The 12,949-nt window shown below is 40.6% G+C and overlaps 1 protein-coding gene across 1 annotated transcript in view; it reads right to left on the bottom strand.

Annotated features, from left to right (window-relative positions):
* The window catches only part of LRRC31 (leucine rich repeat containing 31), a 49,541-nt gene that overhangs the window by 7,382 nt on the left and 29,210 nt on the right, over window positions 1-12,949 (bottom strand). Inside the window, 10 exon segments of the mRNA XM_065845066.2 lie at window positions 282-449; window positions 1,657-1,824; window positions 2,929-3,096; window positions 3,862-4,029; window positions 4,898-5,065; window positions 7,508-7,675; window positions 7,827-7,976; window positions 9,221-9,478; window positions 10,558-10,590; window positions 10,593-11,525. Of these exon segments, the coding sequence (XP_065701138.1) occupies window positions 282-449; window positions 1,657-1,824; window positions 2,929-3,096; window positions 3,862-4,029; window positions 4,898-5,065; window positions 7,508-7,675; window positions 7,827-7,976; window positions 9,221-9,478; window positions 10,558-10,590; window positions 10,593-10,641 (1,498 nt within the window). The 5' untranslated portion in view covers window positions 10,642-11,525.

The following is a 12,949-nucleotide window of genomic DNA, read 5'->3' as shown; positions in this document are numbered from 1 at the left end:
CAAAAGCTACATTTTCTAAGTGCTGTCTTCATGTATTAATAGATAAAACTGCTCAAAGATTCTTGGCATTTTTATCTTTTTCAGCTTTTGTCCTGTACATGTATAGGACACACAGTCTTCAGCAAAATGAAAACCCTTAATGGGAAAAAATGCTGCTGTATTTTCCATCTTTTAATTTGATTTATGCAAAAACGTGCTCAGCCCGTGGAACAAGTCCCTTCTGAATTGTGGTCTAAATGCCCTGGCTCCTTGACTGCTAGTAAATACCATGTTATACGTACTTAAAAGTGCCAAATCTTCAGCCACCAAGTTACAGCTGCTCAGTCTTAACACTTGAATCTCTGTTGCAAGCTTTAGTGCTTCCCAAAGCAGCTTTAGGTTCCCACCAACGCACTTATTCCAAGAAAGGTCTAATATCTCCAGTTCAGGAAGGTGAAGGGCGGCCTCAGCTGAAAAGATTAAGACCAGCAACTTCTGCTTACTAAGAGAAAACAACATGGCTTCAACAGACACCTCACACACAATTCACCTGTAAATAGGCTGCTATCAGTCTGCCTGGTTGTGCTTGGAATTACTTCTTTTATCCTAATAAGAGTCAAGCAAAAATATCTTCTGTGCTCTTTATAGAAGATAAGTGTCTGCCAATAGAATCTTCAAGGATCCTGTGGAGGAGTTTCTTGCCTTTCTGTTTACATTATTGGCTTGGCCTTCTCTCACTGAAAACAATTTAATATCAAAACTTATTTTTAAACTATTTTATATAAATTTAAGTGGGTTTTTTTGGTTTTTTTTTTTTGGTTTTTTGCTGTGAACTCACCATGCAGGGTGAAACGGTCTGTATCTTTTGACAACACCGATTTCCATGATGTCACACTTACATAATTGTAATGATTTAAATATAGTTCTTTTCCTGCAGGGACCTTAGACCAGTTTAGCTTCCTATTGCTTCTGCTGAAGGCAGTCAAGTTTTACTATAGGTTTTAATATCACCAGTAAACAGTATAAAATATATCATAATTGCACAATACACAGTAACTGACAGATCCCCCCATACTTGGATGTCATGTGCCATATGGAACACCTATCAAAGGGACAGTGTAGCCACTAATCAATTGAGACATGCAACAAGTAGGCAAAGAGAGGTGAATTTACATATCCTGTGTTAGACTGGACTTCTCTTCAAGGCTGTGTAATATCTCCTCCCCTGCTACAGTCATTGCCCCAGATCCTCCATTGCCCCATGCTTAACTCTACACCAGAAACTTCACCTGTTTTTCACTAAGTGAAAAACTTTCAGAGAAAACTTTATCCCACTAAACTGAGAATGTAGTATTACAACCAAACTGTAATTACAGTATGATATGAAAGCATGTTTTGCTTTCTCTTCCAAAATTAGGCAGTATGCGAAAGCTCACTTGCAGACAAAGGACTAAAAGCACTTCAACCAGTCGAGCGTAACAGGGGAAACCATACAATGGTCGTCCCTTGCAACCAGGGCCCATGAAGCACTAGTTTCACTACAGGCTTTTTCACTCGGGACCTGTGGTATAACGTAACCATGATCTCTGGAGTTCAGACAAAGGAGAATGAAGTGCTTTGTCCCACAAGGATACACAGAAAATAGACACACAAAAAAACCCACAACCACATTCCTACCTAGTGATGAAAATGCCTCTTCGCCTAAACCACAATTGCTGATGGCCACGGATTTCAACTTTGGTAAAAACCTGAGCCTGCCCAGAAGAGGATAAGATGAGACTCCAACATTTTTATTCGAGGATAAATTCAGTTCTTGAAGACTGGAGAGTAAAGGTATCACCTGGGCTGTGAAAACATGAAATATTTATTAGACAGTCACCGATCCAGAAAAAATATGTAAGTTTTATATTTGCCTGACATCATTTCTTTTCTTTATAAATCAATCCAAATGTCAAGGCCAAGTTTTGACACTCAAATTTATGGTGAGCAATGTTTCAGACCATAAAGAGCCTTGTCATTTTCGGTAGGAATGTTTAAGAAATTAGGTATTACATACTGTGTGGAAGGTTGTCAGAACACAGCTTCCTGTTGAAATTTTCTAGGTGAAGTAGGGAATTTAACATTAAATGAGATGGGGGTTATTTCCAAATGTCTTCACTGTTAACTGAAGCTCATTTATATTAGTAGTGTTATTCTCTGTTGGTCAATAAATTAAAAATAAATAATGACTGGTATTTTTAATAGTTAATACTTCCCAATGCTTCATCAACAGCTTTTCAAATTATCATTATCATGGAAAATAAGATGTGGACAATACAGGCTTTGATTCATAGGATTTTTTGTTGTTGTTCTAAAGAGTAAGAACCAATGTCAAAAAGTAAAGATCAAGCACACAGGAAAATAAACTGCCTCACTGATAGAATGGGAAATGTCTTTTTCTTCCTAACACTATTTACGAGATGGATCAATTCAATCTGGAGACTGCAGTCTTCAGCTTTTCTATAAAGCACACAGCAGCAGCAGTGCCAGGTCTCCTAACATCACTCTCAACTTAAAGCTCACTAGGGGAATTTTAGACAGTTACATGCACATATGTACCTTGGATCCATACCAATTTATCCCAGCAGGGGAACTGTCCCCAGATACTTCTAAAATTACTGGGTATCAAAAAAGAAATGTTTGGTGGCAGATCCTACATTCCCATCATGCTTCTGCATCATGGTCCTTAACTCCACAGGGGATCAGACACTATGAGATTTCCTTTGATACAGCAAAAAAACATTCCATATTGATTGAGAAAGCTATCCTCCACACTGCACTGCCAGAACTGCCCCATGAAAACGAACCAAGCTCTGCTAGACTAAGTCAGGCAGAACATCTTAACACCTTTGAGATATTTTCAGAAGTCAAAATCTACATTCTTAATGTATTTCCTCAACATGTCCTTACACAAAACAGTCATGTCCTCTTCTGTTACACAGCACTGGTGGAGATCAAGGACTTCGAGGTTTCTCAAGCTGGCCAAATGAACTGTTGAGTCCTTAAAGCCACCGCCAATCTCTTTGTTACCCGATATGTCTAATTTTCTTAGCTCAGCAAGGTGCTGTAAAGCAGTATCTGAAATGGAAAAGGGAACATGCTGGTCACTGGCTGCTACAATAGCTCAGGTCGTGGCTTTAGCATTTATTTACTTTAAACTCAAAGTTTGCCCAAGGTATTGCAGGCAAAGTTCTCAGACTAAGCTTCAGTGTATAATCACAGCAGACACAGAGGAACCATAAAGCTTCCCCATCCATACAACTCCATCCTTCTCCAAAAGAGCAGGTGAAGGTGAGGCCAGCTCATCCCCCCCATCCAGTTAATCCTCAGCCTTTTGCTGAAATTACCACTGGATGCGCTAATCAGTGCCAGTTGTTTTGTTGTACGGATAAGACCTCCACTAGGGAGAGACACAGGTAATAAGCCCATTTCATACGGGCTTCACTGGACACTCATTAAGTGATAATGGTGAATTTGAGTTCTCTTCTGAGAGTAGGATTAAGTCATTAAAAGTTAGCTAGTCTGTCTGGGCCCTTGTCTTTGTTCTGTCTGGGGAGAGAGGAAGCTTGTCCAGAGAGCCATTAATCTACCCCAAGATGTGTCTCAGACAAATGGTGTGGAGGGTGACTCTCCCCACCGACTTTCACATGCTTGAGCTCAGGGAAGACAAATGTTGTTCCTGCTGAAAGTCTCTGTAGTCTTATGAATCCTCCAACAGCAAATACCGATTGTCCATTAATACTGCCAAAGCATCAGCAAAACCCCACCTCATTGCCTTTCCTAAATGGTTTTCAGATGTACAATTTATTCAGAATGAAAGTCTTCTTGAACGTGAAGTCTAACCTAAGCCCTGGAGGCTGTCTTGCTTTAATCCACACATGTGCAAGTTTAACTCTTTCAAGCCTGGCACATTTTTCAGATCCTGAGCGATAACCTTCATGCTGCAGCCGATGTGTTTGTTGATAGAGAGATCTAATACTTCAAGATTTGGGATCGCATTTAGAATTTCAGCTGGGAAAAAAAGAAAATAAAACCAGAATTGGTAACGGTTTGGGATATATACAGATGAACCCTAGAAAAGTATAGCACCATGACAAACAGGAAGAGGTAGGCTGGGTTTGCCTATGTGTAGTTTAGACTTAGTAAGTTCCTGTTCTACCTGAAAAATACAGCAAAATAAAGACTGGGTAGGAATCGTGAAAAGCAGTGAAATATCTGTATGACAAAAATTGGGGGGGGGGGGCAGATACAAGGGCAGTAGGAAAAATACAGGGGCATAAAAAGCAGGAATACAAAGAGAAATAATTTCTACTTAATATATATAGGACTGTATATTGCATATGGTACATCACCTGCTATGGAGATGTGAGCATGGGGGCTTCTCTTTAGGGAGAAAATATATTTTACAACCCAGAATCGGATCAAAAGGCCCCACAGGATTAAGCTATGGTGAGAGGAAAGAGGGGAGGGTTGCTTAGTGTTTGCCAACTCAGCCTAAATTCCCATCCCTCAGGCCTTCTTTCCCATCCCATGGCTAAGTACATATTCAGTTGTTTAATTTAAAGCTATGTCGCAAATTTTGGCACAGATGACTTGCTCAGGGTCTCAAAGGATCCAGCAACCCTGGATCACTGAGGCAGCCAGGCTGTGGTTTAGATGGAGCTATTCTCCTTAACCCTACCTCATGTGATTAGAGAGAACAATAATTTTCTTTGGAAGAAAGTGCATTAAATCCCAATACTCTGTGGTAAAAATTGTCATAATGCAGAGCCTGAAATTAACTTTCCACTAACATTCAGATCAATACGGCCATAATCTAAGTCAAACAAGTTGCATTTTTGTGAAGCCAGTCCCAGTCCAGCTATGTGGATACACATACCAAGGGATTCTCCATCCTTTGCCGTCAGGTTACAGTCTGTGATCTTCAGAAGTTTTAACTTGCATCCTTTCTGGAGTTTTTTTGTCAGGAGTGATAGTTTTCCACCTATATTACTGTTCCATGACAAATCCAGTTCTTCAAGTTGAGGAACAACTTCAAATGCTTCTCCTGTAACAGAAGCCTAAGATGATGCATTCTGGGTATCAATTTCAGTGTAAGACAAAACCACAGGTTTGGAACACACAAAAGAGGAAAGGTTAGCCACTGAATTCTCAAATCATTATATTTTTAATGGCTTGCCAGGAAAATTGGTGTATGCCATGAATTGCTGCTACTGCAGCAATGTTGTATAAATTCTCACCTTGTCTAAGGATCAATATCAATCACAAGTCACTGTCACAGCACACAGACTTCTCAGCCAGCATTGTAGACCTGTGCCAGGACCCAGAAAGTCTAGTCTGTAGGGAAATCAATACAAGTGACAAGCCTGAATTTACTGTCCTGTATTTTCTCTATTTTCCAAACTTCCAACGTCCTCTGTACTGTGTCCACAGGTCATTTCGGAGGGGATGAAATAAGTCCTCTCATAGCTATTTCTGAAACTTACAAGTTGAAAGGCACTTCTGACTCGCTTCATAAAGAATCAAGGTGAGCATTGGTTTAACCCAAACTTCCCCATGATCTCAAGGCAACCAGCACAGATTTTGATTACATTTAGAAAAATCAGCCTTCTCCAGGTTTGATGCACCTGCCGACATGAACTGTGTTAGTGCTTCTTTGTAATACTAACATCCCACTACAAAATCCAGCTTCTACCTTCATTTGTGGAAGAGGGAGGGAGATGTATATTCCCAAGAAAAATCAGTTTATCTGATCACATGCAAATGCAATTTCAAAGTGTCATACCCAAATTTTTGATCTAAAGTCTCATCACCAACCTAAACTGAGAATTGGATTCCAATAATAAAACGCTTCCATGTCTGTGTGTTTTCATTATTAATTTTTCACAAAATATTTAAAATGGAAAAATGATTATTTCTGTTGTTGTAAGTGAATATTCAGGTTTGAGATAAAAGGATATATCTTAATTTTTATTTTTATATTTTTATTTTAAACTATTGCCTCAGTCTTGAAGACTGAGCAATGGTCTCCTGTTAAGAAGTGGTTTTGCCTCTGCAGCATAGCCCATTTCTGCTTGATATGGGGACAAGCATTCCTGGCACGTTTTCCACCCAGAAGATAAATAAAGGACTATAACTCCAGGAATGGTTTCCTACCACCTCTCACAATCACAGCTCTGAGCGATCATATTGGAGAAGTTGGTATTGCAGTTATATATGAGACACTGCTTTCTAAGCAGAATGTGCTGAGTTCAAAAGTAGCCACATCTCCACAGACAGATGTGGATGCAGTCAAACAGGCAATATTGGCCTAAATATGCACCCTGTTTTCAAAATCACAGTCAAAAATCAATGCAAATTGACTGTTGCTATTCCACATGTCACGGGCATCGCATTTTGACTGGAAATTCAAGTTCTATTTTCAGTTTTGTGTCTGTCTCAGCAGCCAGAAGGGGGAAGGAAACAACACAGAAGAACCATGCAGAATAAATCAACTGGAAATACAACGAATAAAACTCAGAGAAAGAAAAAAGAGAAAAGTGTTTGACAAATAATTAATTAGATTTGGAAAAAAAATCTGACCAAGGATGCAACACAGATATTTACCCTCATCAAAAAGAGAACAAATATTTTCATCAGCTTTTGTAAAGATGCATTTTCCCTCCCCAACAGATAGCATGACCCACCTTTGAGCTACCATCGTATGCCATTTCAGTTCTGAACCTTTCTTAGAAAAAATCTTGACATGAATGACATAAAACCCAGCTTTATAACTGAGACTGGTTTTTAGAACTTGCAAAATAAGCAGTAGGTTTTTTATAACATAGTTCCTAGTTGATTGAGTTTGCTCTTCTTTTAGATATGTATTACAGACCCACCCCTGAGTAAACTCCAGGCCCAGAGGTGACTCATCATCAGAACCTGAGTGCATAACACCACCTATAAAACCTATAAATCTCACGCTTTGCAGAAAGCAGGGTTGCCGGCACTCCAAAGTAGTAAGCAGAAGAATAAGCTTTTCCCAGACTTGCAGAAACAAATCATAAAGCTCTGAGGCAGCACTTCTGGTTTTAAGTCTCAACACTTCAGACCATCAATATTTTTTTTAAATGAGCACTGCATCTGCCCTACAGCATGAAGACCTAAGATGACCTTATTATAACTGACTCTGTTTCAGTTCTTCTGTCTGCCATTAGATATCAAATCGAGAAAACAAAAAATACTAATCCAAATTGAAAACAGGCTTTCCGGCAATTAAGGCTGAATTCTGTTCCCTTTGGAATGGGAAAGCTTCATACCCTGAGGGATGGACTTGGCAGAGCCATTCAAATAGACACGGTCACTCATAAGCCAAAGTTCTTTCTCCTGTTTTGCAGCAGGAGTTTACATGGCGCAGTGTGGAAGCAGCAGGAGTAGGACGCAGGAAGAGATGAGCTGGATTACATTAGACCCAAGCTGTCTGGAAGTAAATAGGTGCGAAATCCCGTACCTAAGGAGGCGACATCCTCAGCTGTCAGCCTGCAGTTGTTAAGTCGAAGGACTTTTAACAGGTTCACATGATGGAGCTGAACAGTAAGAGATTTCAAAGTTCCACCAACACAACCATTCCAGGAAAGGCTGATCTCTTCCAGCTCTGGGAGAAATGGCAGTAAAGAAGCTGGGGAAAAAAGAGAAAAAGAGTATTCTACTGAAATATTATCTGCGGACCTTAGATGTCAGTACCTCTTAATACAGAGCGAATAATCAAATAGGTAAATAAGAATTAAAGAAATATATGAGATATGTAGTTGAATAAAATGCATATTTACCCAGTTCCGTTACATCTGCTGCACTTAATGCACAATTATTCAGATCCAGATTCTTGGTGTTGGGTTTCTTTCCCAGTTTCTCCATGAACTGGTTAAATCTCTCCTTACCAGACGGTGACTCTTCTTCAGAAATGAGACACGGAGGTTCATCTGAGTAACAAAGAAATGGGGTCCTGGTTATCTCTGCTACTAACATAATGTGTAAAACCTGTTGATTGCTGTCAGGCAAAGACTTCAGGAAACAAACTAGATCTGTCAGCAAACCAGGCTCTATTTTTTATCAACGCAGACCAATAACCTGAGTGGTAATTTCACTATACATCAGATCACTACAAAACTCCTGATGCAGAATGAGAAAGAAAATCTCCTGTTGCTCATCTCCATGCTACCTTATGCCAGTGACTTTAGATGCTTGCACCACCACAAGGACATGAAATTCATGCAAAACTCTGAACTGCAGCTACTCTGGATGCACAAGTCATATAACCAACTCTGCATGCCTGCCCTGTGATACAGTCTGTTTCTGATCAGTGGCCCTGCAATTGTGTGGTGAAACTGCTGCTTCCTCCAGGACACCCTGTGCTAATTTCAAATATTGTCTGTGTAAGACAGTTCCTGCTTTTATCGGCTTTGCAAAGCAGCTCCTACTTACCCTCTTCTTCGACACAGTTTGTGCAGTAAGGAAAATTGCACTTACATTTATTGCTAAACCCTCCAACAAATCAGTAATTTCATCCAATGCCTATAGTTGGAAAAAAAAGCAGCCAAAGAATTACACAGAATAACACCCCAGCTCTCAGTACCTGTCCTCTGTTTGTTTCCTCAAACCTACCCAATGATAGGGATCTAAGCCTCCCCTTCCAGGTCCTTTTTAAAAACAGCCTCCTCTTCTCTGGTGTGGATGTAAAAAGTATGCTAGTGTGCACAAAACAACATCGTGATGAACTTCCATTGCCTTCCCCTCCCCCTCAGCAGTGTCAAGTGGCAGGAAACATCTGCTCTTGTTGTCTTCAGATCACTTTAGCAGCAGGGCAGACAGAGACAGATCTTAAATACAACAGGCCAAGCTACTGCTCAAAGCTTGGCTTTCAAACCAAATAAGCTCTGCAACTAATGAGCTGACTCCAGCACTGACCTCTCACATTGGAGATCAAGAGAGAGGTCACCCAAAAGCTTTATCCCCCCTCAGGAACATGGATCCCAGTCCTTGTTTGGCACCTATCAAATTAGAGTGCATATCCTTGACAATATTCCCATCAGAAGCAAATCCTGGCTAAAGGATAAACTATAGGCAGCAAATTACAGCATTTTGGCTAGCAAGAAAAGCAACTGATTTTCTATGAAATTAAAAAACACACACATACACATGTGTTTCATTATCGTACCAGCATTACCTTCTACAGAAAGGTCTTGCTTCTCTCTCTGATCATCATCTCCAGAGTTGTTTATTTCTGTTTTTCCGATTTCCCTTCTGTCCTTGCCTTCCGATTTCCCAAAGTCAAAGCCCCTGAAGAATTCTTTGATGATTGAAGGCTGCTCTTTTCTTTTTCCAGAAGAGGACCTCTTCCCTTGGAACTGTTTTATGACAAAGTCAAATGGGGAACTCTTCGGTGTGTTCTCTTCATGCTTATCCTGGCAGCTCTTAATGTCATCTTTCAGGAGATCAGCAGACATAGAAAGAATTAGTTTTAGTAACATTTTTTTCTTGCTTACTCTCTTTCATAATGGCAGATGCACTAAGAATTTCCTCCAATTCCCTCCAAGCCTCCTAGACAGCTTGTTAGAGCAGTTCAGTACCACAGTGACCTCAGTTTCAGCGGCTATCTCAACGGTAAATTAAAGTTAACTTCATAATAATTTATACACATTCTTCCCTTATTGCTGCTTATACTATAGCATCATCTGGCGATTCTGAAGCTGCTTCATTTTTCCCTAAACATTAATTTAATGCTCTTTTAAAATTCTGCTTTAATTCTAGCATTCTCCCCCATATATGTGCTTTTAACTGTGCACTCAGTCAAAAAATAAGCAGACAATCATCGACTTTTGCGTTGTTAGGACTATGCAGAGAAGGTATCAAGTACTACTGGAGGGGGAATGACCTGTGCTCAGACCTTGATACTTAATACACCAGAGCTCAGGAATGGATTTCTGTGCTCACACAGATTCCCTTTTCCCTAGCACAGACCCCTACACAGAACTCACTGCATAGTTCTCCATCATCCATAGAGCACACGGAATCAATCATTTCAATAATTTTCTGTTGTATGTAACATCACAAGCATCAACTTTCCAAAACAGAGAAACACATGAAAAGTATCAGGAGCCCTATGAATTTCAAAGACAGTTTTCATATTATTATAGTGAGAGTCAGGTCGGGGGGAAAATGTCAAAATAAAGCAAATGTAGTTTTTATTACTTATACTTTTTGCTGTGTGCATATATATAAATGTAGATACATATATACTGATGTATCTATGTAAATTTTCTAATTGTGTAGGAAGTTATCTGCCCCGATACAAGTGTTCAAGGGAAGAGCACTTACAACTACAAAAAGCTGATGCATTGTTTAGTCTTGCTCTTAATAGCCTGTCGCAGCTGTATTTCTTATGAGTAAAGTACAAAAATTATACAAAACAATGTATATATCTGTACATGCACATTCACTGAGTTGTAAAGCAATGCCAGTTACCCTGGCTGTGTTTTTATTATTTTAAACAAAGAAACATACCTGTCTCTTCCATTGGTACACTCGAGGATCTGTTTCACCCTGTACAGCACTTTCAGGGCTTGCAGGAGCAGTAAGCCATGACATGCAAACAAAACCTCACTTTTTTCCCTAATAGGACTTTCCATGTACTTTTCTTTCAAGAGTTTCTGTCTTCACCAGTTTGAGAGCAGTGAGTCCACGCAAGCAGTTTGTAGGCTCTTTCCCGATGCCTTTGCTCCCCTGCACTGTCTCCCGACGTCAGCCTGCTGTCCCTAGCCTCTCTTTTCTGGGGGAGGTTGAAAAGTCCATTTAAGTGCTCTGATCATGTCCCAGCTTAGATCACTCACAAAGCAGAAATCAGGAAGTGGCAGCACAGACTTCAATTCTGCACAATAACCACTGCACGTCCCAAAACAGCTGGTGTTACAAGAGGCTGAGTCACCTTGTAGATCAAGTTACAGGACTACCTGAAGAAAAGCTCCTTGTTTTCCCACCCCTTTTGTCCATACTGGTCAGAAATACTGTGGGAGGCTGAGCAAAGCCGTGCTGTCAGCAGGATGTTGCAGAGTTTGGTAAGAAAAAGGAATACAGCGGACTAGTGCACTCCTGTTCATTTTAGGGCAAGAAGAGATATGAGAAGAGACATCCTACCGCATCATCGGTACAATCTGCTTGTAGGCAACAGCATGATACAACACTATGATGTAATTACTTGATACATTGGGTATATATATCTATATAAAAACTTCACTATGCTTATTTTTGTCTGTCTGTCCTAGAATGTGATTTCCATGATGGCAAATGTTACAATTTCTAGCTTAAACATACTCACAGCCACTTGTCCTGAATCTCTCTAGTTTTGATGATGCTTTTTAATGTATGAGGTCTTCACATTTGTAGGCTAAACCAACCAGACTCTTCTTACCTCTCCTCACATGGCAAGCTCTCCATTTGCCTTATCATTTCCTGCTCACCTTTGTTGTCTGCACCTGTTGCGATATAATTGACACATCCTTAAATACAATGGACCATCCACCAATATGTATACACTAAAGACATATGCAAACTGGAGTGCTTTTGGTGGGGAACGATAAAGCTGGTTGATAAAACTAACGACTCCTTTGGAAGCAGCTGAGCAGACACCAGCTGTGAGGACAGGCTTGACTCAGCATGTCAACGTACAAACAATTCAGGCAGGGTGGAATGAGGCACAGGGTGCTGCTGTGAGCCAACAAGATAAGATTAAAAGAAGGAAAACTTAAGTGAATATCAGGAAAATCCTCCAGCCCATGAGAAGTACCACTCTGGGAAACATTTACAGTAGGAAAAAAATGCACAAAACCATTGCGATGAGCCAGCTTTCACTGCAGGAATGGAGGCCACATTTCTGTTCCCAAACAGAAAGGACCTCCAAGTTGATTTTAGAGTTTTCTAACACCAGGAGTGGCTGTTCTGTCCCATTTTCTGAAACTACCATCTCACTTCAGACCTGTACCCACTGGGAAAGATCACCTCCCTGTGCTCTAATTCACTTCACATGTTCAGGCATCTCAGCTGTTGGTAAAGAACTCATTGAATTCAACAGCTCTTTTCCACTTGTTGTGCTTAACAATGGTGTGGCCAGAGATGAAACAGAGACAAGATAACCTGTGTTTGTGAACACATGTCAGGCTCTACTGGACCAAAACACTTGATGCCTGCTGCAGTTCAATGGGAAGGTGGAATAGGAATATCTAATGATCTCCAGTCCCTGGAACTGTGGAAAGCCTTAAGCACGTTAAGCACCGATTACAGTGGTTAGGCTGGGCTAACTCGAATGCCCTGACATCAGTGTGTTAGGTGATGTGTTGCCCATTCAGAAATTCCTTCACCACTTTAGGCTGTTGAATGATAGTGCAAACACCTCATGGCTCCATGACAGCATCCCTGTAATCCAGGGAGAAAGGAAATGTAGTTGTGCAGTGATCTAATTTTTTTCCTCCTAGAAGGCAAATCTTTGCCTTTATTCACAGCAGCTATATGGGAAGACAGAACAGAAGGGTTATCCCAAAGCAAACAGGGTAACCAGAGTAAGGCGGCTGCACTGTGCTGAAAACATGAGCGTTACTTTGCAATAGCATATGCCATGCCATAAACCTGTGATGTATCACGACAACCAAGCCCAGCCATGCCCCTGTGGTAAGGAAGTTTATTCCCTAACACTCTGTTAAATGTTAGACTGGGCCCTGCAGTGTGACTCGCTGCATCCCTCACTGTCTTCTCCTGCTCCTGCCTACCAGACCTGTGCATCTGCTTCTTGCAGCATGTCATGGACAGCACAAGGCAAGCTTAGCTTTTGGAGTTTAAAAATAATAAACATCTTCCCCTTTCTATCCAGTTAAATGGTTTGTGACCATCTGCCGACTGCTCAGCG

The sequence above is a fragment of the Patagioenas fasciata genome, chromosome 9 (genome assembly GCF_037038585.1).
Source record: "Patagioenas fasciata isolate bPatFas1 chromosome 9, bPatFas1.hap1, whole genome shotgun sequence".
In the NCBI taxonomy this organism is placed as follows: domain Eukaryota; kingdom Metazoa; phylum Chordata; class Aves; order Columbiformes; family Columbidae; genus Patagioenas; species Patagioenas fasciata.
The sequence above is the reverse complement of the archived record's forward strand: the minus strand, read 5'-3'. Positions and strand labels throughout refer to the sequence as shown.